General features: G+C 45.6%; 1 protein-coding gene across 11 annotated transcripts in view; it reads left to right on the top strand.

The window, feature by feature from the left end:
- ZC3H18 (zinc finger CCCH-type containing 18) overlaps nucleotides 1-27,167 on the top strand; it is a 48,945-nt gene that overhangs the window by 14,885 nt on the left and 6,893 nt on the right. For 5 of the 11 annotated variants that reach the window (XM_055818657.1, XM_055818654.1, XM_055818651.1 and 2 more), the window contains exons 5-15: nucleotides 1,424-1,572; nucleotides 1,866-1,958; nucleotides 2,558-2,715; nucleotides 4,334-4,366; nucleotides 5,942-6,068; nucleotides 7,222-7,520; nucleotides 18,673-18,873; nucleotides 19,924-20,049; nucleotides 21,631-21,732; nucleotides 23,200-23,343; nucleotides 25,123-25,275. In XM_055818657.1, the coding sequence (XP_055674632.1) occupies nucleotides 1,424-1,572; nucleotides 1,866-1,958; nucleotides 2,558-2,715; nucleotides 4,334-4,366; nucleotides 5,942-6,068; nucleotides 7,222-7,520; nucleotides 18,673-18,873; nucleotides 19,924-20,049; nucleotides 21,631-21,732; nucleotides 23,200-23,343; nucleotides 25,123-25,275 (1,585 nt within the window). The remainder of the gene's footprint in view (nucleotides 1-1,423; nucleotides 1,573-1,865; nucleotides 1,959-2,557; nucleotides 2,716-4,333; nucleotides 4,367-5,941; nucleotides 6,069-7,221; nucleotides 7,521-18,672; nucleotides 18,874-19,923; nucleotides 20,050-21,630; nucleotides 21,733-23,199; nucleotides 23,344-25,122; nucleotides 25,276-27,167) is intronic. The other 6 variants (XM_055818659.1, XM_055818655.1, XM_055818653.1 and 3 more) reach the window with 3 other exon arrangements.

Here is a 27,167-nt window from a genome sequence, read left to right as displayed (position 1 = left end):
TATTTGCTTGAGTCAAAGTTCAGACTGCAGAATCTCCTGCCGCAGTTGTTTTTCTTTGATTTTGCGTCGGTTCAGATAACGATGACACTCACCCCTGCTCACCCCTTAAAGGCTTTATTGCCACCAGGCAGATCAGATGCTGCTCACGTGCGACCTTGGAGACATTCAGATTTTTGATGTGTCGAAGGGGAGCACTCACGTGGCTGTGGCTGTCCAGTAGCATGAGTGACGAGCTTGCAGAGCCTTCCAGTGAAGTAGCTTGATGTGTAGCCACCTTGATGTATGTAGCAGAGCCCCTTATTGTCAGGGCAATCGTTCCCCTTGACACCTCAGTAGGAATAGTAAGTGTTTGTGTAGGTGTCTGGCAGCCCCTACACGTGCTCAAGCACCAAGAAAGGATGCGCCGCTCCCTGAGCTGCTGTGCAAAGGGATTTCTGCTCGTGTTATGCTTTTACAGTACAAAAGCATCCAGTGTTACCTCTGACTTAGAACACCGGCTCATGGTTAATCTGGGACTGATGAGGAGCATTTCCAGGGATGCAGGTGCCATGTGAATTTCTGACATGTTGCCCTGCCAGCTGAGATCAGGGATTCTTCCTTGGGCCACAGCAGTGTTAACTCCCCATTTGCCTCCAAAGTCAGTGCGCTAATGCCTGAGCTAGCACAGAATTAGTGACAACTTTGATGCAGTTGTCTGCTGGGAAATCTGCAAAATATTGCCTGATGTTGAGTGGATTGCTGGAAGGAGAAAAGAAAAAAAAAAAAAGGTATTTTGTTTCTAAGGCAAGCTAAATTAAAGCTGAGAATTAGCTTTGTATCCTGTTAGAGACCCCTGAATGTTACCATTTATTTTGGGGGTGGTACCTGAAGCTAATGAGCAGCTTCAGATTTGTCTGCTGCGCACTCCACAGTGATGTCGTCTTTCCTGCTTTGTGCTGGCAAGCCTGCGGATTTGGCTGGAGAGAAAAGCTTTAATGTACTTCATGCCTCACCAGAGTGCTGTATATTTTGGATGCACTGTGAGGTTTTCTTTGCTGTCAGGTTATATTCATTCATTGTTTTCTGTAAAAGGTAAAGTTCCTAACTTGAAATGTTTGTCATTAGTAAGACTTGAAGAGCTCATAGGCTTATTACTGCAGTTGCTTAATGGTGTGTATGCATCCATCCCTCCCTTCTCCCCTCTGTAATAAGGTTCTTGTACGTTCATCCATCTGTGACGGGATCTATTTGTTCTCTCTGGGAAGGTGGGAGGCAGGAGCATCTTTCCACATGTATGGAAACAGGTAAATCTTAACAAAGTTGTAGAGAAGAAAAGTCATGTGTCTCGAACAGCATTATTCCTTGATGGCTTTTAAATGGTTGCAGGGCTGAATAAGTGCTTGCTGTAGGCATACAGGGGTCTAACAGAACTGTATCTCTGCAGGTCACTGTACTTGGGGCATGAACTGTCGATTTATTCACCCTGGCGTCAATGACAAAGGAAACTACTCCTTGATCTCCAAGCCTGAGCCCTTCTCCCCAAATGGTGCTCCTCCTATAGGCCCTCACCCACTGATGCCAGCCAACCCTTGGGTACGGATAGCTTTTCTGTGACTTTATGGCTTCTGCATGTAGCTTTTGTCTCCTGCTCTAGAAGAAGTGAAGATTTTTTTTTTTGAGCTAGTACTTTAGCAAAATTCAGTACATCAACTGGATATGTGATTATTTTTTTTTTTTAAAAAGGTGGTCTTGAGGTTGTTAGTAGAGGGGAGTAATTTTCCACGTGTCGCAGTTTATGTCCTGCTGATACATCTCTGGAGTACCTGTTTGCTACTTAAAACTGACATCAAGTATCTGTCTCCTTCCCCTTCTCACCTTTCTAACAGGGAGGGCCAGTCGTTGATGAAATCTTACCTCCACCCCCTCCAGACCCTCCAACAGAAAGTGCCTGGGAGAGAGGACTCCGGCACGCTAAAGAGGTAAATGCCATCCTCAGGAACTGTGCTGATGGTCTCCAGAATCTGCTAGCCTTTTTCATCGGGAGCAGGATGTTAGAATTGCTCTTTTTGGGGCACATGGTGTCTTGCCCTTTCTAAGGAGCCTTACTTTTTGCCTTTTAACCTATTAACTGTGTCTTGTTGTATATCACAGTTGTTACACAGTCAAGAGGAGCTGACATCCAGGTTTGGTTTTTTTATATTAACATGAGCTAGGGGGAATTTGTGGCCCTGAAATCAAGCCCTCCATAAAGCAAAACTTTTTAAGCTGATACAATCTCCCTTACTTCACTACCTGTTTCTCTAGCACATATAGGATCCATGTGTCTGATCACTGCAGAAAATGGGGTCAGCATGCGTGAAACCTTTTATTTCCTGTCTGCTGCTGTTCTAGGCTGATGGAGTAGTGAATTACACTTTCTGTGTCAAGGAGAGTCCAGTGTCCTGCACTTTCATGAGGCTTGGGCAGAAGAAGGGTGCTTTAGATGAAGGGCAGGTTACTTCCAAGTGAAGGATTTTTATTACTGCAATTTCTCTGTGCCTCAGAAATGTTCTCCCTTTACAATGTTTTTTTATGGCAGGTATTGAAAAAGGCAACTATGAGAAAAGAGCAGGAGCCTGACTTTGAGGAGAAGAGGTTCACTGTGACTATAGGAGAAGACGAGCGTGAATTTGACAAAGAAAACGAGTTTTTCCGTGACTGGAATTACCGCATCACCAGAGACGTCAGAGATCCAGCGTAAGATGCAGTCTTGGTTTTGCTACATGGAATAGATGGGTGGGAAATGCAGTGCATTATCGCAGTCTTAACTTGTTCCTCCAGACTGGAGGAATGCTCACCTCAGAAAATGGAAACAGCTTCCATGAAGCAGTAGGTACACCAGTTTAAAAGCTGAGCCGCCTCCACTCACTCAGGTTCAACACAACCTTCCTTTACAGTTGTCTTTAAACCTTTCTGCCTTCAATGTCACTGGCATACTGGTCCCTCAAGGACGCTGTTAGTTGGGCATTGCTTACCTCACACCAGTGCATTCTTCCGACAGTTTTTCCTCTTGTTTTTCTTGTTCCAACCCATGTGAGTTTTAAAATGCTAAAGCTGGGGCTGCAGAATTGGAGTGTGCTCAACAGCCAAGAGCTTCAGGGACGCAGTTGTACTGTCTCGAGCAGCTAGGTCTTTATGTGCCAATGCCCTGGCAAAGCAGCTGGTCTTAAACATGTTGATCAGTCCCAGGTAAACTGTTCACTAAGATGCTGGTCAGAAAGCAAACCTGTTAGCTGCCAGGGCATAGCCTAGGCCAAAACAAACACACCAAACTTAAGTGTTCAGGTGATTGTTTTTTTAAGGAGGTAACACATAAAATGTTGGGAGACCTCAGACACACTCCTGTCATGGCTGGAGAAGGTGTGAGGGTGATTCAGTCAGCTCTGGGAAACTTGCTTAGTAGTTCTTGAGCCAAGAAATGGAATGGAAAAAGACTTTGAGAGGCTTGTATTCTGCAGGAATACAGGTGAATCTCTGTTTCGTTCTTGCTCATACATCCTCTGTTCTTCCTACATGTACAGATTGCAGCAATATTTCCACTCACACAGAGAACATGTTTGTAAGGCTTAGTTCTATCTTATTTTAGAGTAAATGAATTGCAAAAAAATACTCTGAAAAGGAGTAAGGAGTAGCTTAAGCTTTTTTCAATAGTCTGATTTGCTCTGGAGTGCAATTCCTTTCCTCATTTTAAAAAAGAAGCTATGTACTCGGTTCTGCAGCCTGAAACAGAACAGTTGCCCCATATTAATTTTTTCCTGGGTAGGAATAAGTCTGTATCTTGGTCTTCTGTTCCTCTGAGATTTTCAGTTGCACCTGGGACATATCACCAGTGCTCTGTGGGTTGACCATGCAGTACCTTTAATTTACGCTTGTATATGAAAACTAGCATCAGCGTTCTAGTTGTTTTATGCCACTCTCACTGATGCAGGAATTGCATTAGGTACAGGACTTTGTTTTTCATATAGTCAAGAAAAAAGTGTTGCATGTAGCCAGTGTTAAACAGAAGTAATAAAAAAAATTAAATTCCTGAAAATTCAAGCACTTTTATGTATAAGCAAACTGGCATTAAAATATCTTCATTGTGTGTAAAGGCAAAAGTTACGAAGCTGCTGCTGCTGTAAACTCTAGAAAATGGTGATTTTTATTTTTTTTTTCCTCACACGCACACACCTTATTGCACAGGTTGACACCTTGCAGCAAACTAACTACTGGTGGTGCAGATGGGATGTTAATAAATGCTTTCAGGACTGTCTTGTGACATATGAAGATGTCTAAATAGTTCATGAATCCCTTTTTCTTTTTTGAAAAACTATAGGGAGGTGGACATCAAAGAAAACATTAACTATGGGTAAGCAGGTCTTTGATTCCAGTACTGTTGCAACTGTAAGAAAATATTTCCTTTCCTTTCTCCATTGCACTTCTTTAAAACTTCCTAGGCCACAGACCACTGTCCTATCAGGTGTGGTGGGCAGTTTATTAACTGAGTGAATGTATTTGATTTTTTGGGTGGTACCAGTTATTTGTCTGAGGATTTAAGCACTGAATTACCTAAATGCACAGCGGTGATGCTTGTTTAAATGAACAAAAATCCACAAATGTTACAGGAAGGGAATGGGGAGATTCGGACTTGAGGGTGTGTTAAAAAGTAGTTTCCTTTTTGGTGTAGCTTGATTTTTTGTGTCTCCTAGAACACCTGATGTCACTGAATCCAGACTGTTGTCTGGTTGGCATCAGAAGTTTGTTGCTGAATCTGTATTCAAGAATCTCTGGTACTCTTTCCCTTGACTTACTGTTTCAGCAAAAATAGAAATCTTAAACCATTTAAAAGCACTGAAAGAAATGCAGGTAGCCACTTGACTTGAAGGGCAGCACTTGCCTCTTAGCCTCTTTTAGATTATTTGGCACTACTTAAAATGCAGAAGTGGGCCCTTTACTCCTCTTACTTGCAAGTCAGAGTCTCATTATGGACAATCTGGAATTTGGGAGCATTTGCTTTATTATCTTAGTTCTGCCACTGACTCCTCTGTGGCCCTGGAAGTTTCTTGTTTCCTGTACCCACCTCTCCATCTTTACAGTGGATCTGATATTTTCACTCCAGGTGGCTGGCAGGGATTGGATATTGTTGAGTGTATGAATTAAAACCATCAACTAATGTTAATAGAAATCCTCAAATGGAGGAAACATTGCAGATTTAAGGAGGGTGGATTTTAAATCCCTTTCCTCCCCAGAAGTAATTGCTGTTTTGCAGTTGAGCAGGGTGTGCTATGCGCTTGCCAGTTCATTTGTGTGCTGGGGGGCCAGCACCTGTTTTCCACTGGAGAATATCAGCTGCAGGTGCTGTTACCTTCATTGCATGGAATAATTCCAGGTGTAGGGGCAGGTGTTGCTGGCCTGCCCCTGAAGCTAGCTTTTCACAGTGGAAAGCTCAGCAACAGCTTGTGTCCTGTGCTGGTGGCATTGGAATGCACCCGTCACCTCCTCCGGTGGCAGGGGAGTAGGAGACCACCATCCGTTCTACTTCTGATGTGAGGGCGCTTGAGATTAGCGGTGTGTGCATGGACAGAAAATGCAGCCCTAAATCAATGAGGCAAAACATGTTCTGTTACATTTGCACGGCTTTGAAGTAGGTATAAAAAGCAATTGGTGTTTCTGCGTTTTTACCACATTGATTTGAAGGCTGAGTGTGGTTTGTAGCATTCTTTATTTGTGTTTATCAAGAAAGGTTTGTGCTTTTCTCTGATAAGCTTCACTTAAAAAAGACTGTGGGATATGTAGAAAATAAACTACTTTGTATGGTCACCCCATTGAACGTGGTTTTTCTTGTCAGTGCACAGTGACTAAGACCTGACGTAGAATATGTAGCGTTTCTGTATGGCAACAAGGTGATATTTCCCTTTCTAACCTTCCCTGTTTTTCATTGTAGGCTTGATCCTTATACAGATCCCTATTATGACTATGAAATAGAACGGTTCTGGCGTGGTGGGCAGTATGAGAATTTCAGGGTTCAGTATACAGACCCAGATCCATACCGTAACTACAGAGTAAGTAAGGTAATACCCCTTTCCGTGCTTTTCCTTTCAACTTTGTTCCAGGTGCTTCTGGCGCTTGTCATGTCTCCAGTGCAGTAGTTGAAACAGGACTTTTCTTCAAGATGTTTAATGTTATAGTTACATCTTGATTTAATTACTACACAGAACACACTCTTGGTGCAGGGATGGGAGGATGTTCTGTTTCAGTGCGGTAGAGGCAGCAGCATGTCTGAGATGGGAAGATGGTTCCTCTTCACGTGCCCTGGCTGCTGCTCTGCGGTCCAGGCAGTTGTGCAGTGCTTACGGCCATTCTGCAGCCATTCTTGGAAATGTTGGAGAGGGAGGGAGTTTCCAGGAACTAGCCTGACTTGAGGAATGGTTTTGCTTGTTAGTTATTGGGACAGATGAAAAAGATTAGATTTGGACAGGTGTGCTTTGTGTACAGAGGCTCTGGCATGACCGTCCACCGCTGGTGGAGGTGCAGATCAGTTGATTGAATCAGGCGAGGAAAGCACCCAGCCAGTTGCTAAAGTCCTCGAGGCAGTTGGTTGGTGTTGCACAGCTGTAAGTTACAGAGCTCAGTGAAAATAAGGCTACGAACCCTTCCCCTCTGCTTCCTTTTGCCCTTGTGCAAACTGTTGAGCCTTGAGAATAGTGGCAAAAATAATAAATCCTGCTCAGTAGGGAGCTTTTCAGTGGTATTTGTCAAATCCACCAAAAAGTGGCTTTCCTTTTGCTGAAAGACCTTGCTGCTCTGCAGAAGCAGTGCATAAACTGAAGCCTGTCCTCACTATTGTTGAATGCACCATCAATTATTTTCATGGTGCTCGTTTGTAAAGTTAATTAACTTATTATAAGCATGATTAGCAGAGTGAAAACTTGTAAACATCAATACATTTATTTAATAAGCATAATAAGCCAAACTAATCTTTGAATGTTGCTTTTGAAAATTACAGCTGTGATGAATATGATGTAGTGTTTTGTTCTTTTCCACTTTGTGCTTGCTCAGCGAGCAGTGGTGGCCAGCAAGCTCCAGATTATTTATCTCAATACTTTGCTGCAACGTGGGAGGGTGTATGTAATTGCTTATTGTCCAAGACTTTGAAACCCAGCTGCCCGCTTTGTTAGGAGATGCTACCACAGTGTCACAATGATTTCCCTTTTCTTTTTAAAGGAAAGAGAGCGAGAACGGGAAAGGGAAAGAGAGAACAGACAACGAGAAAGGGAACGTGAGAGGGAGCGAGAGCGGGAACGGGAGCGACGGCAGCGGGAACGAGAACGGGAGCGGGAACGGGAGCGTGACAAGGAGCGCCAGCGGCGGAAAGAAGAATGGGAACGCGAGCGAGAACGAGTGAAGAGAGATGAAAAAGACAGGCAGCACAGAGACCGGGACAGGGACCGGGACAGGGACCGGGATAGGGACCGTGAAAAGGAGAAAGAAAAACCAAAGCCTCGGTCCCCACTGCTACCAAGGTAGGTGTTTGCTGGAATTTGGGCTTGACATTTCAGTTGATGATGTTCTAGCTGTGGATCAAGAACCAGGCTCACGCTGATCAGAGTGGGGAAGATCTCCATCCACAACTCTGAAGTGGTAGTTTTAAGAGGAAGGAAACTCTAAATGAGCCTTGCTGGCCACTAAGTGGAGCTAAAACATCAGGAAGAACCCAGCGTGCATAACCTGACTCTGGAAGGAGAGCAGTCTGTCCCCTGGCCTGGAGATGTGGAGATGTTCAGCTTGTCCCTGTTCCCGTGAGGCTAGAGAACCTCTCGGGAGGCTGGCTGAGTGTCCGCAGTGCTGAGAGTCCTGCATATGGTGGCGACTCCCTTTGAGGTCTTGACAAATGCCCTTTGACAAGAGCCAGGCCTGGTTTGGGAGTTCATGGACAGTATTAAGTAAAACTCCAAAAGGAGGCTGAGAAAGGTGAAGGGGTTGTATGCCTTGAAATGAGCCTCTGCCAGGTGTTAACAGTGGAATTGCAGTGTGGCGGTCATGTTCCTTGCCTCTGACTGCTCATTTTTTCTAAAAATCCTGGTTCTGACTAGTGTGAAAGAGAAAATTGAACCAGACAGACTAAAAGTCTAAGAATTTCAAAAGTGAATCCTATTTTATTTCTCTTCAGTTATTTAAGTGCCGTGGCTTACCAGCATATTGTGTATTAGGCGTATTTGTAAAGCACTGTATAAATATCACAGCTGAATATAGAACTTGTTTTATGGGAAGTTCTAATGTCGCAAGGGGAAAAATATCACATTTCTTGCTGAAGGACATCTGCAGGAAAGCTGATTAGCAGCGTCAGTGTCTTGGAAGGAGTCGCAGATGGAGCCTTCTGACAGCGTGTTGAACATGTGGATACACAAGCGTGTTTATGTGCGTGTTGGGGCAAAGAGGGGTGCAGGGGAGCTGTTTCCCAGGGCATATCCGAGCGCCTCCTGCCTGGTGTCTACGGTGGTTTTTGAGCACTAGAGGAAGACGTGAAAGAATCATGATTGTGAGGAAAATGTGTTTTACCAAAGAACAGGGCAAAGAAGGCCAGGAATGAGGTGCCATGTGGAATTGTGTAGTTCCAGGTGAGAGCAGAGTTTGGTCTTCAATCTGACATAATTTTTTGTTTGTATTACTAGAAGGAAAGCTGATTTTTCATGATGACCCTTTTTTCCAAGAGGGGGTCACAGTTTCAGAACAGTTTGAAGGTGTTTTGTGAGTGCTCTGGTGCAGTAGCAGTGTCAAGAGTGGTTATAGGAATACATTTAATCATATACTATATTTAATTATAGTCTTCACTTACAACCATAATTTGTGCACCTTAATTACCACATTTGCTGTTGGTTTGTGCTGTCATTGGGTTAGTGGTGGAAGAGATCTGGCTGTGCAGAGCCACGTGATGAAGGTGATGACGATGATGAAAGTGACATCAGCTGATGGGCAGCTCAGGTTGTTAGTCATTAACAGTCACCGTCACCAGGACACTGTGCACAAGGCTGAGGCTGCTGGTTACTCCTTCCCTTGACACTTGTGCTGGGTCATGAGGAAGGGCTTTGTGGGAGAGCTTTTCCTATTAATGCTGCCCAAGGTTTGCTGAATAGGAGTGGTGGTCATGGTGGCCAATCTTAGATCCATCTCACCCTGCGTAACCATCTGTGTGAGCAGAGAGATGGGGGGTTTACAGTGTGGTGACGTTATATGCTTTGTGGATACGGGTTCCCTGCTTCTCCCCCATCTCTGACATAAGCACTGCTTTTAAGGGAGCTGTGGATGCCTCTTGGATCTCCAAAATAGGCATCTTTAGATAAGTCTCAGTAGCTTAAAAATAGTCATTGATATGCTGCTGCTTTTTTTTTTTTTTTTTTTTTTTTTTTAATTTTAAGTCTGCTATTCTTTCTGAAATGGATCATGGAGAATCTGCTATTGGAAGTGTCCTCAGGCTTGTCCTGCAGTGCAAGCACTGATGACTGCAGGGCCAGGCAGAGCACTGGGGAGGGAGGGACAGCAAGCAGGGCTTGCTTTTGCTTTTGGCATCATTTGTGCAAGGCTTTAAAAGCTGATGGCAAGAAGTGTTCGTAATTTTTGTGTTGAATAGGGAACTAGCACTGAGCAGAAAGCTTGAAAATCTCCCCAAAAGAATCTTAGGTTGGCACCTACACACAGTATCTCCCCTTAGAGGAGAGTGGAACTAATAGGAGTACTTACCAGTAAACCCCAATGCCCTACGCTGTTGAAGGCAGCTCTCCAAGTACTCTTAGTGGGACTTGAGCTCCCGCTGCTGAAACCTGTGTCAACATGAGTGCTCTTACCACAGCCTTTACAGGTGTATGGATGTTTGCAGAGAAAATAAAACTGCAGAAATAAGTTTTGAAAAAGCTTTTAAAAAAGTGAAAGCTTAATTAAACTTCTTTCCTTTGGAGAAGATGTCCCTCACCCAGCAGTTTGGGTTTCTGTACGCTGCATTCCCCAGAAGGCTACGTCGCACTTACGGTGTGACTTGGCTCTGGGCAGTGCCGTTCTGTCCCACACAACCTTTTTGACAGGCTCTGTACTTCCTCATGGTGGTGCGGCAGTTCGAGCCGTCTCACCTTTTCTCCAGATACCTTCATGCCATGCTCCAGAGGGTCAGGTTTGACACCTTGGGGTTAAATAGCTCCCAGGTTTAATGTGCAAAACGCTTGTGATTGCCTCGCACTTCCTGGGCAGCAGGGCACGATAGTGGCACAGTGCTCACCTGCGGGTCTATAAATAGACTCTGGGCTTTCCCTAATTGCTAGATCCCAGCTTTTGGCAAGTCCGGCCTTTCCAGGCGTCATGAGGCGATGGGGGCTGGCTCGCACCAGGCTGCAGGCAGCTGCCCGTTAACATTCCTGCACCAAAGGCAGTGCCGCTTCCAGCCGGAGCCCACGCAGCCCTGCTCTTCACTTACTAATGAGCTGGGGAGATTGGAAAACTGCTCCACAGAGGTTGTGCAACCGGCAGCGAGCTTTGCCAAAGGCAGAGCTGAGGATGTCTGTAATTACAGGTAGATGCCGGTCTGTCCATCGGTGTACAAGCTCCCTCGAGTAAAGGCTGGAGGAAGGAACAAACTGTGACATACAGAATGCAGCGTTGAAAGGCATGAAAGCTTGAAAAGCAAAGAGCCGGGAACATGAAAACAAATTCCCTTTCCATTATATTGAAAGCAGAAAGGTTTAATCTGATCTCTGAACAACAGCAGAGCAGTTGAGGCTGATAACGCAGAGAAGCCAGAGGACTGCCTGGCATCACTGGTTGCTGCAGATGAGGAAGACTAGAATTTAACAAAGGTTGTACACCCTGATGGACTCAGTGGCAAATGTTGCTCTCTGAACCTTTCAAAAGAAGAGGCTGCAGCATTTTGGGGTTCAAGTAGGGATGGATCATCATGTGTGGATTGGACTTTTTTTTGAAGGAGTATGCAATTGCTCCTTTATGCTTTGGGTTTTGGTTTTTTCCCAAGGTTAAGATGAGCAGTCCAAGAAGTTTATAATCTGAGATCACAATGCTAGTAAAATTGTGCCTCCCCCTCCTCAGGCATCAAACACTTAAACAAGCCAGGGCACTTTATGATCAATTAGAGGGATAACTTGGCTGTCTGTCCTCGTGCTCCCCATCTCCAGAACGAGTTCTGATGCCCCAGGCTGTGACTGATTTTGCTGAGTGCAAAATTTCTGCTTTATATCTCCGTCTTGCCAGTGTAGCTCGCTGTTGTGCAAAGCATTTCAGGGATAAAAAGGGGCATGAAATATGTTATTTGAAGAAACTTAGAGCAGTGCAAGATGTTCTTATCTAGGCTGCTGGCCTTTAGGTGTGAACAAAAGCCCTACATACAGCAACAGTAACCTGCTTTAATCCTTCTATTGTTGCATAGGTCTCTATCCCACAGTTACCTGAGCAAATGGGATCATTTCAGGAGCACGTTAAGCAATGTAGTTTGTGTTGTGGGACCTGTTAGCGGTTGTATTTCCAAAGCACTGAGGAGCTGGACCCACTGGCAAGGGCAGCGGACTCTGTATCGCTGCCCTGTTGGCTGGCAAGGTGGTGGTTGACCAAGCGAAGAGGAAGAAGAGGAAGCCATCCCGTGCTGCAGGTCCTTGACACGGGCATTGGTTTCTTGCCCGCCTGGGTCTCCTCTGCAGGGAATGCCGTGGGCCCTGGTGAGAAGCAGCATGACAAAATGAACCTTTGGGTGAGAAATGTGTCGTCTCCAGTTCTCGAGGGAGTTTGTCCGTCAGTCTGACCTAAAAGCTGTTCCCACACAGATAAGGTTGGTCGCCCGTGATACAGACCCCCAGATTCTGTGGAACGTGGGCGCCAAGTAGGGTGAGGAGGAGGTGGCAGTTGTCCTCAGAGGTGTTCCAGAGCCTGGACAGGAGGTGACAGCAGCTCCAAAGCTGTCCTGTGATTATCGCACACACAACAATTTTTGGAAGGAAGTTTTCTTCAGCTGGGCTAAAGGCTATTGATGGAGTGCACTTATGCAGCCATTAAAAAATAAAAATAACCTGTAAAATTTAAAGCAATGTCAGAAAGGGCAGCTATTCTGTAGCAAATCATAAATCCTTTGTAAAACCCTTCCAGCAAGGAGCGCTGTGCTGCTTTCCAGCTTCTGTTGAGGTGGCAGTAGCGTTGTGAGATGCTCTGTAATGCTGCAGACCCTGGGACAAAAGGTTGTGTGTTCCCTTGGCAGAGCTCACCCTTGCGTTGCTTCCTCATGCTAGTTCAAGTTTTGTAATGGGACGTTGTTAATCTCTGGGGGGGTGAGCACATTATGGAACAGGATAACTTGGAGTCTAAAATTGATGTTAGGTTACCCAGGGCTTACAAGTTGAAAAGTGTTGGAATGAAGTTGATAAAGGAATGGCAAAAGTAAGGGAATGCAAATTGAGTGATTCATGATTGTGTATGTGTGTGATCACAAACCAACTGAACTTTTTTGGAAGAATCTGTAATTCTAAGTGTTCCTGGGTTGTTGTCATCTTTCCTGACAGCTTCTGGTGGTCTCCCCATGCCGCTGGCTGGATCTACTCCCTATTTTTTGAGTGTAGGGGCTCTGTATGAAAGCAGTGGTTGCTCTAATGGAGCTAGGTGTTTTGGTGGGTGTAGTAATAACGTTTCATCCTGTTGTGTAAAGATGAAGTAGGCCGATGGATTTTTGTCTTCTCATGGTTTTCCCTGTGGAAATGTTGTTTCTTAAAAAGAAAACCTTCATTTGTTCCTGTTTGTCCTGCCACAGGAGGAAGAGCAGGCAGGATAAACAACTGTGTGCTCTTCCTGGATTCAAGTCAGGCATCAGTAAGACCCCGGAGCGCTCTGAATTAGCCTTACATCCATGAGAAGGTACTGAGGGGGAAAAGCGGCCTCTGTCAGGAGGCATAGATTTGCTCTCCAGGTGTGTCTGCACCTTCCCTGGGCAACTTCTTGGAGTCCAGTGAGTGAGGAGAAGCAGATGGCCCCAGGCCACTGGGTTTCCCAAGCTGAAACGGGGCTTGTCGGCCAGAGCTGGAGCTGGACCTCTGTTCCTCCGCACACATCAAGTCTGCCATGCTGCCTGCGGTGCCACACTATACAGCACTCCTTGGAAGAGGATTCCCCTTCTCCCCACATATAGAACATGCCTTGTGCAGCTCTGCAGTTCTTCGCTTGTAGTCGAGTGCCCTGTATGGTAACGCTGTGATGATAAACATTATAACAACTTGTTTACATCCCCATTTTTTGTGGTGCAGCTTCCAGGCAGAGCAATGGAACCTGGTTAGACAGCTTTGCTTTCATTTATGCTCCCAGTTCATTTGGGAAGTTGGTGATGATAAAAGCTTTCCGCAAACCGAATCAGCAGAACTTTTCAAAGTTCTCCAACAAAGCATTTCTGTTGACTAGAGTTTTCGTTAGTCTTCATGGTTCTTGAGGTTCTGCCTCCACAGTAAAAGGAGAAGGGTTTTGTAACCGTAAATCAAGATGAAGGGCATTGAGTGACTCAGATGTGGATCTCAAGGAATGTGTTTTTCTTTGGCTTTTCAGAGATGGAATTACTGGAGAGATCTCCCACACTGGGTTTTATTAAAACATGGCAAAGACTGGGGCAGAATCGCTGCACACAGGTACCTCTCATTTAGAGGAGGCTCTCAAGGCGTCAAATGCTCAGCCCGTAGGGTAGATCACATCTCAGATATGTTTATCTACCTGCTGTGATGATTTCATACTGTAGGTTCAGATTGTATCTCCACTATTTAATTTCAAGGCCTCTCCCCATCAGGCTTTGAAGAAATCTTTTTTCTCTCGCTCTTTTTTTTTTTTTACATGACTGATAACTCTGCCTTAGATCGAAACATCTTGAGAAAAGCATATTCTTTGCTAATATTTCACCAAGATCCATCAGCACCGGCTCCAGGGTTCAGCATTTCCTGTCACAGTCACACGTAGGTGGCTTTTGGGAGCTACAGTCCCCCTCCAGCCACAGGAGTGACTTTATTGTGCAGAGACGGGGAAAAATCTCCCAGTGTGCATGCACGCTGCTGGAGTTTATTTTGCAGTAGTTGCAGATCCCTTCACAACTGCCTTGGCACATGGCTCCAGTTGTTCCTCGAGTCCACTTCCTCTGGAAAATTCCAGTGACACCGAAGGAAAACTCATACTAGTGCTGCTGACGCAACACTTGCTTTCCTGCAAGAGACGAAAAGGCTTTTAAATCATCAGTGGACTTTCCTCTTTCAGAAAACTGAGCTGTAACTGCCAGCCAAAACAGTAGCCCTGGAGCCAGGCTGACGTCACCGGTGACCATGGGTGATAAGGTTTGCGTTACCTGTGGGAGCAGCGTCCCACGGGGAGGGGGAAGGAAGGAAGCACTTTCCCCGAGAAGCTTATTTTCCCCTCTAAAATTATAAATGCTTTGGCATCATTTGCATAATACATGAGGAGGAAAACTTGAGCCGTGCGGCTCTGCTTTTCCCACTGCAAATTCTTGTTGAATTCCGTGACGTGCTTCAAATGGGGTTTATTTGGGAGCCGGTACGCGTGCGGTTGGGAGCTGGCTGACCTACGCTGTGGTTTGCATTGCCAGCTGGAGCTGCCTTTGTTCCTCCTCTCATTGCCAAAGCCACGTTCAGCTTCAGTTCTCCGCTTGATTGCTGTAATTAAATTCCAGCCAAATATGCATTAACGTGTTCGTTCTGGAAAATAAAGCATTTAGTTATTTTAAGGTTAAAATGGGCTTCGGAAATAGCCAAGCTCTGCAGACCTTGCTCGTGCCCTAGTGACGCAGGATGCTGCTCCTCAGGGCTCTGGAAGGAAATTAAGCTGCTTTTGATCGGTCTGTCTTGTCAGTCTCTTTTACTCCCTCTAATTTTTTCTTTTTAACCTTGTGGCATAGGCTTACCTAATTTGGGAGTTAATTCTCAGATATTTGAAATGTTTCCTAAAAGTCGGGATTTAGTGAAAAAGGAGACAGGGATTCACACGTACGTTTTGGTAGCATATGGCTTTTTCAGTGTGCTGAAGCATGTGATGTTGGCCTGTAGCAGGGACTGCACTGGCTGGGGTAACTGTGCTGGGCTGAGAGTGATGCGTGGCTGCGCACCCCACAGCAGCCAGGCTGCTCTCCTTCCCTCCTCTTCACCGTGGGGCAGCACCGGCGGCTCTTCAAACCCTGCCAAGGGCTGGTCGGACTCACTGACCCAGCAGCAAGCTCCTTGTATTTTTTTTTTTTCCTCTCCCTATTGAACTAAGGAGTTGAGAGGCGGCACATGGAGAGCTCCAGCAAACACCAGATCCAGCACAAGATGAGAAGGAAAAAAATTACCCAGTTGTAAGAGTGAAAGTGGGGAGAAAGCCTCCCCCTTCTCAGGATCAAATACCTCGCTCAACCCCCCCAGCAGCACAGCACCAGGAGCAGCTATCGTGTGCGATGTAGCGCTGGGCAGCCTTCCTGGCTGATCTGGGCTGGGAGCCACAGGCTGCCTGCCTCCTCTCAGTGGGCTTTCCTCTGCCAGCCTTACGGCTTCCTCCGCTTTCATCCCAACAACTGCGCGGTATCAGTATGGGGGAGTAAAATTCAACTGAAACACCGACTGTTTCATGAGCTGCTCACTTCTAATAGTCTCTTTGGTGAAACTCGTGTAGGCTGTAACTGAGATGTTAGTCTAAGGTGGATGGTGCAGGTCTTGGCAGCTTGCTTTCAATTCTGACTCCTGGATTCCACTGGAGGAGATGAGCCAAGCAGCATCAGATACCAGTCCCTCATTTTAAGTTGAACAGGTTTATTTGATGATGCTACACGTTGGGCACACAGGTAGCTCTTGAGGAAAGACTTTGAAAATGTCCTGACATGGACATCATCTTTCTTTCTTGGTTATAGTATGCTAACTTACTTGCTGCTGAGTCAAAGAGCATATTCAGAAATGAGGCTTTCTGTTGTGGTTTTCCTGGGGAAAAAAACCTTTCCTCCAGAAAGTGACTTCATCAGGAGAGAATTGCATCAAACCAGGTAATAGGTGCAAGTAATGAGATTTGCTTTCATAGTCATCTTTGCTCCAAGCTCGCACCCAAGCTGTGGAGTTCAGCGTAAGTTGTTCCCACGTGGGGCTGGAGCTGAGGTCCAGCTCCCAGGATGTGCTGCTGTTGGAGGTCAATGTGAGCAAGTCACGGGGGGGTTGAGATAGAATAAATTCTGTAGGAGACTTTTCTGTCTGAACAGTATTGCAGGAGAGAGGTGAGCCTGGAGAGGGACGAGGTCATTCATTAATTGTTGGCTTTCACGTTTGTCACCTTGGACGCTGCAGTGAAAAATTTCTCAGCAGGCTTTATCCAGGTCTTGACGTGGACACCGCCTCTCTGCCTGCCTGTGCCAGCAGAATATTCCCCCTGCATCTCCCAAAGCACGCAGGCTGGGGCACCAGAGGGGGACCAACTCTGGTGGTGTTCATGAGCATCCTCACGTGGTGTCCTCCTCCCTTCTGCAGCTGTTCAGCCTGCTGCTTGATGCGAGGTGTGTAGGCTGTTCCCAACCTTCTTTTTCTTCCTGCTTTGCACTTGGTTGCTTTGAAGATACTCCAGAGGTCAAGATGGCTTCAAAATGAACGTGTACTATATCTGCTGGAATGAGAGCTTGACCCTGGCTGTGACTTTAGTGTTTTTAGAGTATAAATAAGAGGTCCAGTCTTATCTCAGCCCCATGTTCAGAGTCATGGTCTTCCTCCATGATTAGATACTCAGATATAGTTGTGGCTGTAATATGGAAAACTAGACCAGCCCACCGCAAATAACACGCGCTGCGTTAAATTGTGTGTGTTAGGGCAGTGCTGGAAAGGGTGATGATGCGAAGTGAAGGTGCTGGTGAATAATGCTGAGCCATAACCCTGCTTGGGACTCTTACCAGGCAGTCAGCAATTTTGTGTGCTAATATGTAAGCGTCCTCTTCTGAAGCTGGAGTGAGATTTCTGGGAGAGGTGAATGTGGAAGGGTTTCTCCTTCCATAAAGTTCTGTATATACTGGGATAGATGCGGGACGAATTGTAAAATTGCTGTAGCTGTATCAGCAAAGATAGGGAAAGAGCAAGATACTCAACTGGATTTCAAAGTTGACAAGTTCTGGAGTCAGGGAAGAGGTGAGAGGCCACAGGAGTTTTAAGTGTGTTGAGACTGTTTTAATACTGCTAAGCAAGGAGGAGATGAGACTTCATAGTGACTGGTGAGGCCTTCAAAGGGCTGAACAGGCTGCTAGCGAAAGGCTTTAATTATCCTGTTGTCTGTTGAAAAAGTGTTGTGGCAAGAAACGCAGTCCGTAGAATTATTAGAAAACTCGGAGGTTGCTTTTTTATCTCAAAAGGTAGAGGAAGTTGCATGGGGAGTGGCTGCTTCGGTCGTGTGACTAATGGGGTGGTACAGGCTGAACCCAGCTGTGGATGATGCCTTTCCTCCCCCAAGTTCTCAGAGTGAGAGGGTTCATTATTCTGAGAAAAGGAATAAACGCGCCATCGTACTGGTAATTTGATGAGTACAACAGACTTCATAAACTTTGAAGCAAGCACGAACTTTGCCTGAAACCTAAGGTAGAAGGTTATAAGCAGGTAATCGAACAGTCAGGTGCAGGTTAGAGTAAGGATGAGGAAAAATCCCAAGTTAAATCACCCATAGATAAGAGAGGCAATAAAGTCTAGGCCTGAAGAAACTCATTCTGGAATACTTAAGGAACTATGTGGTGCACATGCTGAAAAGTTAGTCCTGGATTATTTTCAGGAAGCTGTAGAGGAGAAGGGAAGCCCAGAGAACCGAAGAAAAAGGGGAAACACAAATGGAGCCCTTAAAAGGGAAGGGAGGAGATGGAGGGTATGTAGCCTGACCATCAGATCTTCATGGTTAACAACAGGAGAGCACATGTTTGATAGTGTTTATAAACACCTAGAGAGTAATAGTCATAAAACAGCCGTTAGGAACTGCTTTATGCTCAGCTGATGAGGTAACCATCCCCTTTGTAAGAGTTACAAGTAGATCAATGTGTCTTGGCTGTGGTGAGACTTGTGACACAGTCCCACGTGATGTTCTGATAAGGGAACTGTAGAAGTAATTCAGGCTGAATCTCTTCTCTTGGTGCCTGCTGGTTGGTTGCAGCAGTTCGCTGTGTTGAGCCGGCGTTTCAGATGCACGCTTAAAATCTGTCCTTAGTCTAGCTCTGTTTAGTTTTTTTCATTGCACTGGGAGCTGCCTACCAGGTTGGGGTTGCTCCAGCTTTAGCTACTTGGCACAGGTGTAGGAAGAACCAGGTTTCCCATACCCTTCCCTCTTAAGGTGTGCTTGTGTCTGCTCCTTGGAGGCCAAAAGGCAAAGATGAAATCAGCTGGCAGGTCACACTGCTTGGTTAGTGCAACAAAGTAGTTCATGAAACTTGCAGGTACTGCTGTTTTGATGGGCTTGCAGTCACTGATGTACAAAATGATAGGTGTTCTAACACTTCATCGCTCCAAAATGATGTTGAGTATCCTGCAGTGGAGGTTAAGAGCTAGTGCTGGTATGAAGGATGAATTTCTGAGATCTTTCCTGGCCTGTGTTTCTGTTAGTTTTACTATATTAAAAAAAAATATTAAAAAAAAAAAAATATATCCCAGCTACTTATTCCTCTTTGTTTTCCAGCCGTCAGCCTGAGCCACCAAAGAAGGAGAAGGAGGCAACCACAATTACAACCGCTCAGTCAAAGAGAGCAGATGAATGGAAGGACCCTTGGCGCCGATCCAAGTCCCCCAAAAAGAAACTTGGTGTGTCTGTCTCTCCCAGCCGTGCACGTAGGCGCCGAAAAACCTCTGCTTCTTCAGCATCTGCTTCTGGCTCTTCAAGGTGAGTGAAGGCAGAGAGCGTGTCACGTCTGAGCCTTGTTAGTCATGTCACATTCCTGACACACTGTTTCTTGTCAGTGGAAGATGCTGAGATGTTTGGGAAAGCAGTTCAAGGCTTGCTGCTCAGTAACAGCTATGGACACCAGCATATAGGTAGTGAGAGGGAAGCCAAAGGGGGCACATAATTGTGGTTGCTGTGAGTGATCTCTGGAAGACTTAAGAAAAGGCAGGTCCTTGGAAAAGTCACTCTTCAGGTAAATTAGACCTGGGTGCAGTCCAGGTGATTAGTAACTCACCTAGATTAAAACTGACCTTAATAGGAGCGGAAGGAGCTGGAAGCTGTAAAAATTGGAGCCTGTTCACTCTAGGAGTGCTGGAGGGATGAGGTGAGCCCACTCCAGGAAGAGCATGCTGATGCTGCTAGGGAAAAACTGGGGTTGTGAAGGCTTGACAGAGCCTTAGAGGGCTGCAGTGGAGCTCGAAACCAACGGGTGAAAGATAAAAACCACCTTTCAGAAAGAAGTACCCTGAATCTAGGAGAGCCGAGGCATAAGCTGGATCTATTTTCTTTAAATGCTTGAACTTGAAGCTACTGAAAAGAGGTGGGAAGAAAGTATTAGAGGAATGAGGAACATGCTGAATTGAAGATACGGATCTGTAAAGCAAAGCCCTCCTGAAGTAGATAGCTTTTCTTTCTGGGATCACTGCACCTGAGATTTTTCTGTTTTCCTCTGTGTGACCTGACCTATCAGGGCATTGTCTGGTGCAAAGGCATAAAAACTTGTGGAAGGAGTTCCCAAAAAGGGATGGCAGATCAGTAGCTAAAGGAACAGAGGCCTGTTCAAGGGTACAGAGTGGGTAGCTACAACAGGATCTTCTCTAAAAAAAAAGGGGGGGGCTGAGGAGAGGCTGTAGTCCTGACAGGTCACCGAGGAGAAGACAGGTAGCTTTTGGAGCACTGTTTGAAAACTGGGTAAGAGTGTACTGGAAACAAGACCTTGGTCTCAGAGGACTTCTCAAGAGGTGCTGAATTTTAATATTTCTCTTTCAGGTCCTCTTCTCGTTCATCCACCTATTCTGGTTCAGGTTCCTCGCGATCTCGTTCCAGATCATCTTCTTACAGCTCTTACTCTAGTCGCTCTTCAAGACACAGCTCTTTCTCAGGCAGCAGGTCCAGGTAATGGCTCCTTGGATTTGAAAGTAATGGTATACTGTTTTCCAAACACTTGCTAACAGCTGCTTTTGCTGCTGCTTAAAAGCAGATAGCCAACTGTTGAGATAAAACATTCAAACCACTTTCCTGAGCGAGGGAAATATGATAGACTGCAAGGCAGCCTGCTGGTTTGGTTGTTGAACGAAGCAGATATGTCAGCCACCCCCTCCTCTCCCCAGTGCTGGCACCCACGAGTACCGTGCTGTTGTGGCTGGGCTGTTTCCCATGCCTGTGGTAGCTGAACAGTTGTAGAAGCCTGGCTGAGATAAATGTTTCCATCATTTGCATTTTATGATTGGAAGAAGTTACTGGCATCTCTCTTCTATTGCGCTGGAAATTCTATTTAAAGAGGCAAATCACATTTCTTTATTAAAGCAGTTGTCTTGTGATAGTCCTCACACTTCAAAGTAGCAGTTCAGGGTCCCATGCTGATTAAACAGAGGCATGTTTATTACTCTGCTGCTTCCTTGCCCCTGCAGATAGTTTCCCAAGTCTGGAATATGCATAGTAGGAGAACTGGCTCCCTAGGTAGGCACCTCTTTAGAGCTGAAATCACACAGATAGCCGGAGTGGATCATGCAGTTGATGGGAGTGCACAGTGTCGCTTTTGGAGACATGGTTCCCCCTAGGAAAGGCTCAGGTGGGAGCCGATCTCTACACAAGCACGTATGTGTTTTGTGGGGAGCAGGCTGACCTTCCCCCATCCACCTCATCTCGGGCTCAGTTCCTTGGAGGACAGTGCCAGACATCGGTGACACGCTTTGACTAGCATGCCTCTTTGCTAGATTGAGGTTGAGGAGATTGAGGAACATCCCGGTGCCTAACTGTTCTTCAGAAAAAGCAAGTTACCGAGGTGTCTGGCTTTCTGAAGTACTAGGCTGCAAAACAGTCTTGGCAGTGGGGTGAATCACTTGAACACCAGCATCTGGTGTGCTGTGTCAGTTTGGTCAGCCCTGATGTCAGGGCTCTTGCCCTTTGGTATCTTAGCTTTGATATACTCTGCTTGATTTTTCTCCTTGTGTTCCAGAAATTGCAGGCATCCAGTTAGGTGTATTTTTTGTGTCTTTCTCCCAAGTTTTTTCTTTTTTTTTTTTTTTTCTTTTTTTCTTTTTTCTTTTTCTTGGTTTTTTTCTGCTGTTTAAAGGATAAACTGCACTAGACGTTAACAGGAACATAAAGTAGGTTGAAATAAATGCTGAACCTGCAAGTCAAAATCCTATTTACTTCCCAATAGACACATTTTCCCTAAGGAGAGAATACAGAGAGTATGGAGAAACCTCAGGTGTTGGTATGGAATACCTGAGAGTGCTTCTTTTGCAGCCGACCCTGTTGTTTTGTATTGTTTTCTACTTTTACCACTGGTCTGGTAACAGAAGTTAGTTTTGTTGAACAGAGTCCAAGTACAAAAGTAGGATAAGCTCAGACCCACAGGGACTAGTTCCTGGGGTGCAGTTGCTGGCTGAAGGAGGGAGTGATGGCTAAATGCACGGAAAGCCTTCGGCAGTGCCAGAGACGGAGCTGAGTGCTGTATCCTGTCGTTTCTAGATCGCGGTCCTTCTCATCTTCGCCATCTCCTTCTCCAACACCGTCTCCACACAAGCCGCTTGCGAAGGCTAAGGGGGAGTTACTACCGCCTGCCGGTAAAGGGTAAGGCTTCCTCTCCGCTTTGATAGCACAGTGCAGAAGAGGCTCCAAACAGTAGCCTAGTCCCTGAGTCAGACCCTTCTGACCTGGCTGACAATTTAAGGAAGAAATGGAATATGCAAAATATGACCTGCGTAGAAGAGTGCTTAGCTTTGCATATTTAATTAAATGATGACATTTTTACTTATTAAATCCAAGTTAAACTGTACAAATATCCTTAAGTATTATATGTATATGTGAGTGTTTAAACACATGCATGATTTCCTGTTTAAACATTCTGTGTGTGCAGGTATGTTTATACAGGAGCTATAGGAACATTTAGTTCATTCCTCTACTGTGGCTTTAGTTAATGCACAGCCTTAGAATAAAGAAATGGTTCAGCCTCATCTACTTACAACATCGGAGGCAAATTAAAACAGCGCTATAGCTATGAAACTGTTCTTGGCAGATTATGCCAGCGCTCCTGCTCTTTTAAAATACTTGAAGTTGCTGTTTCACAAACTCGTGTAATACGTAGTAAATTATGGATATGTTGGAGGGTGACACAACACCATAGTGATGTCACCTCTTAAGGTGACCTGCAAATAAATTACACCATGGGAATCCCCTGAGTTCTCCAGAATACGGGACAGTCCCCTTTGCCACACTCCTCGTGCCTTTATTGGCACACTTTTTTTTTTCTTCTCAACTCTGAGGGTTCAACCCTTTAAGGACATGCTCTCCGTGTGCAGTCATGTCTTTACACCCTTCTAGTGCACATTGCAGTGCTGGTTTGGTAACACACAACACCAGCCAGCACTAGTGTGGGGATTGTTTTTGCTGCGTAATGTTGCATGCACTTAATCCTGTGTTCTGCAGGGGTTGAATGCGGATATTCTTAAGCCCAAGAGGAGGAATTAACAGTCTCTGGTTTTGTATGTAGACAGACGCCTCCTCTCCAGTTAACAGTAGGCGTGACATCAGTGCTGGGGTTGTTGAGCAGTAATGAGCTGAGCCCAGAAGTGAGCAGCTCTTTTGCACCTTGCTGATCTCTGTGATGGCGTGAAAAAGAGAATTTTTGCATGAACCATGTGCATTTGATTCTGAAGCTTGACAGGCGGGTTTTAACTAGGTGTATGTCTTTTGGATAAAAATGCACAGAATCAATTGGATAAGAAATGGCGATTTCACACAGTCTACTTCACTAGTTAATTTACAAGTTGAAAGTCTCCAAAATTGGCTGTTGTTTAGTAACTTGTTTCTGAAAAGGGACTTGCAGAATATGGATAACAGATCCCTTTGGGGGGGAGCGGGAATCCATGTTGTTTGAGAGTGTTTCAGTGAAATAGCCAAGTGCCTGTAGCTGCAGTAATCATATCTATATAATATTTAGTCAACAACAAACATGAGCGCATTTTGTTGCTTTCGAGAATGTCTGTGGCCTGTACCTACTGACTCTGATCACACACATAAAAATTTTAATTCTTGTAGTGAAAAATCTGTGAAGAAGCTAGCTGCCCTTCCAGTCCCTCAGCCGCTCACTAAAATCACAACAGCTGCACCAGAGCCAGCCAAACCAGGGGATAACCGAGAGGCAAGAAGGAAGGAACGTCAGACAAGGACTCCACCCAGGAGGTAAGAGAGCTGTGGGGTGGAGTGAGGCTTGATCTCCTGCAAGATAGACCAAATCCTGGGGTTCTGTCAGGAGCATCAGCTACAAAGGCTCTTCGATATTAAGGAGAAATACATTTCCCGGGGCAGAAAGGAGATGGGAAGAGAAGGAAGGAGTTGAGGGCAAATGCTGGTGACTTGCCACAGCCAGTGGCTCCTACCTCTGAAGGCTGGTTGGGAGATAAAGCAAGGGGAGTACATGAAATGGGTTAAAAGGCAGGGTCTGCAGCGCACAAAAAGGCATGTTTGAGAGCCACTGGTTGCGGAGGCCACGCAGCAAGGAAGCAGAGTTGCATTTAGTCCAGAGAGCAGATCTGACGTGTCGGAGGGTCAGGGCTTGTGGTGATGGGTTTGGACCCTGTGTACTCTAAACGTGTGCTGCTATGCAGGAAGTATTTTTCTGTGTGGTACCAGGAGCTGGGTCGTCAGCATCTAGCAGTACCACTGGAGGAGAGGAGGAAAAACTCTGTGACTTCTGCTGTTCCCAGTACACAGCTTGCCGGCTCGCCTGCTCTTCCTGGCTTCATCCAGTGTGACTAGTTTGAATGTTTCAAGTGACTTGTTCTGTCTGTCTGCTGGTTTTGTTGCCTTTCTTCTCCCTTTGCGTTTGAAATGAGAGGGGCTTCTGATGGTTTTCAAACAAGGAGCACTTGTCTGTATTTAAATACATTTATCAGGCTTAATCTATTGTACTGTACCTAAAAATGTTACAGGATAAACGCAGGTAACGTTGCCTGTTCTTGGAGGGACACAGTCAGCTAAGCACAGCTGAAACTCATCATGCATTCTTCTTGCGTTAGAAGTTTTGAAATAATTATGGTACCTGTGTGTCTATAGAAGCAGTAGCTCTCTGTGTAAGAAATGTATTTACTAGAAATGTCTCTTTTTATGAGCACACAGGGAGATGGAGAATGTTTTATGCCTGCAGGAAGGTGTTCTTGGATCATTGAATGATGCTTTTCGTCAATGTGTTTTGAAGACGGCTGTAATTCTGTTTTCCTTTCAGGTTTTTCAGACTCATCCCATGTCAGTTCTTAAGTTTGCGTGGGATTAAGTCTCCTGTTTCTTCACAGTAGCTAAAGAAAAGGCCTGGGCTGAGCAGTTATGTCTCCATAGTGAAAATTGATGATGACAATTTCTTTTCCCTAGAAACTCCATCAGTTCTAGTTCCCTTTTTGCTTTAACTAGTTAATAATAACCTTGGATGTCTTCAGCCACCTTCCCTTATTCTTTATTCCAGTCTTGGGGTTTGATTTGTTGTTGTTTTTCACACTTATACCCACACAAACCCCACTGCCCTACACTCTCCCTGCTGTGCAAATGACAGAACAGCTCTATTTGTGTTAGTACTGGTGTATTAGTCAGAAATGTGTATCGTTATTTTTATGGCCTGAAATACAATGTAGTCCCACTGTGTTACGCAGTTAGCAATTTTTCTTTGTAGGAAGCATTTACTCCTGCGACCAGTACAGGATTAAGGTGTTTCAGCTGATTCTTTGCCTGGCTTTCATTGGCGTTATTGAGTCTTGCAGAAGACAGCTACTGTTCAGAAAACAGGTGCTTCCTCAGGACCAGGAATGTAAGGTTGAGGAGAACATCTGAAACAATTACATTTGCAAAGCACCAGTCCTGTATACAATACAGGACAACAGCATCATGCTCGAACCATCCCTAAACAGTTTCTTCTAACCCCGTTTCACAGCAGAGCACAGCGAGGTGAGGATGTCATTTGCTGTCTTGCAGGCGGACTATCAGCGGCAGCATCAGTGGAAGTGCCAGCAGCTACAGCGGTTCCAGTTCCCGATCTAGGTCCTTGTCTCGCTCTCTCTCCAGATCTCATTCCAGATCATCATCTGCCTCAGTCTCCCACTCCCCGTCTGGGTCCAGGAAATCCAGGTACAGCCTCGACCCTTCATAACCTTTGTTGAAGTAAGAGGAGATTATAACTATTCTTAACTGCTGTGGTTTCTTGCTGTGAACGCTCTCGCTAGCTTCAAGTATCAGAAGCTATAGATAACTAGGACATGAAACAAGATTATTTCTTTGTGTGGTGGTAAAATCCCAAGTCCTGAATCATGACAGCAGTACAACGTTGGTAGTGTCCTTGTGGCTTATTCAAGGAAATAATTTGTCGTTTGTGCCAAACTGCCCATTTTTACCTAAATGATGACCAAAACATCTTACACCTAGGGTGATCTCACATCCTAATTTATTTACGAGTTAACAGTTTCAGGCTATAGAGCTTTTCTCTTCCAGACCTCTTTACTACCTCTTGTTACTGAATGTCCTTAGGGAAGATGCTTGGTCTGTTGGGAGAGGTAGGTCAGAAAATACCTAAAAGGCCCAGCTAATGATATTTCTACTTTGCTGGCAAAGTTGCCTGGCCAGTTCCTTTTGTGTTGAGCCCCAAGTGAATAGTTACATGGCTGTTCGTCTGTGGGATTTGTAAACAGCTAACTCCCTCCAGTAAAAAGTCATGAAATAAGCTTCTTTCAAGTCCTTCGTTCAGATTTTTTTGCATTTATTTAGGTGCAGGAATCCCTGAAACCTCACAGGCAGCCTTGAGACACAGCGCTTCCCGTGATGCAGATTTAAAAGTAGACCTGTAGCATAAAACTAGTGGATTAAGTAGGACTTGGCTCTGACCAGCAGTAATTCACGTATCTGAACTCTATGAAACTCCAGGGTTCAACATCCGCATTATTTTACGGAAATACAAACTTGTTTACTACATGCTTGTCACATTCATCAGATCAGGTAGGGGTGATGCAAGAGGTTCAGAGAGCACTTGGGCACGCTGGCTCTGCGCTGCCCTGCGGTACAGGGCCCGAGAGGAGAAGATGGGAAAAACTGGTCCCAGGTGCTGCTTGTGTGGCACTGGGGCTGTGCTTGCAGCTTTTACAGGTGTGTGGGAAAGGAGGAAGCATAGGAAACGTAATGTGTGCCCAAACCATGTCTGCTGGGACAACCTCGTAGCCAGGAGCTTTCCTGCAGAAGGAGTTTCTGGCTCATCCAGTCGCTGTTGCAGCAGTCCATGCAACCTTTCGGAACGCACCTCTGTCGGGGTGCCAGCAGGTAGTTTGCGGTTGTTCCAGGGCTAGCCTGTGCTGAAGCTGCCGCAGCCCATTCGGTCATGCACAAGCCTGGACCTTGCTGGCAGGGCAGTTGCTGGAGCACAGAAGCCATGCGGCCCGCGGAACCTGCTGGAGAGGTTGCCTGAATATTCATGTAGTCGGTGTACGCCAGGGCCCGCATGCCGGGGGCTGCGCTGCCAGCTGGGTCCCAGCTAGCTGGGATTTTTGGAGCCGCTTCAGTGCAGCAAAGCTGCGGTGGTGGTATGCCCCTGAAGGGAAGTCTGATGCGTAGCCGTGTGTTTTTTGTCTGGTACATTTCTCAGTAGGAAGTCTTCCTTAATGTAATGATTGTCTGACAATTTTAATGTTGTGAATGCATTAGAAGATAGCCATCTTATAGGCACTATTAGAAGATTGCTATCTTACGCACATCTTCCCTGTCATTATCAGTCGTGACAGGCTCAAAACAGGCAGCTGGGCTCTCCTGTACCCTGGGGAGCTGGGCAGGAGCTGTGGGCTGTAGGACTCCAGGGCTTTTAAAGCCTCCATCAATAAATGTGAGCCAAACAACAAAAACATTGCCAGGGAACCCTTGACCTGAGCCGTAACACTGACCTGTATATGATAGCGCACACCCTACTTTCACTTTTTATTTACCTGGGGAAAGTGTGACCTGTTTACATGTTGCCTTAATCCTGTTTATACATAAACGGT

Source organism: Falco peregrinus, chromosome 14, assembly GCF_023634155.1.
Source record: "Falco peregrinus isolate bFalPer1 chromosome 14, bFalPer1.pri, whole genome shotgun sequence".
NCBI classification, from domain to species: Eukaryota; Metazoa; Chordata; class Aves; order Falconiformes; family Falconidae; genus Falco; species Falco peregrinus.
This window is presented reverse-complemented; position numbering and strand designations above follow the sequence as displayed.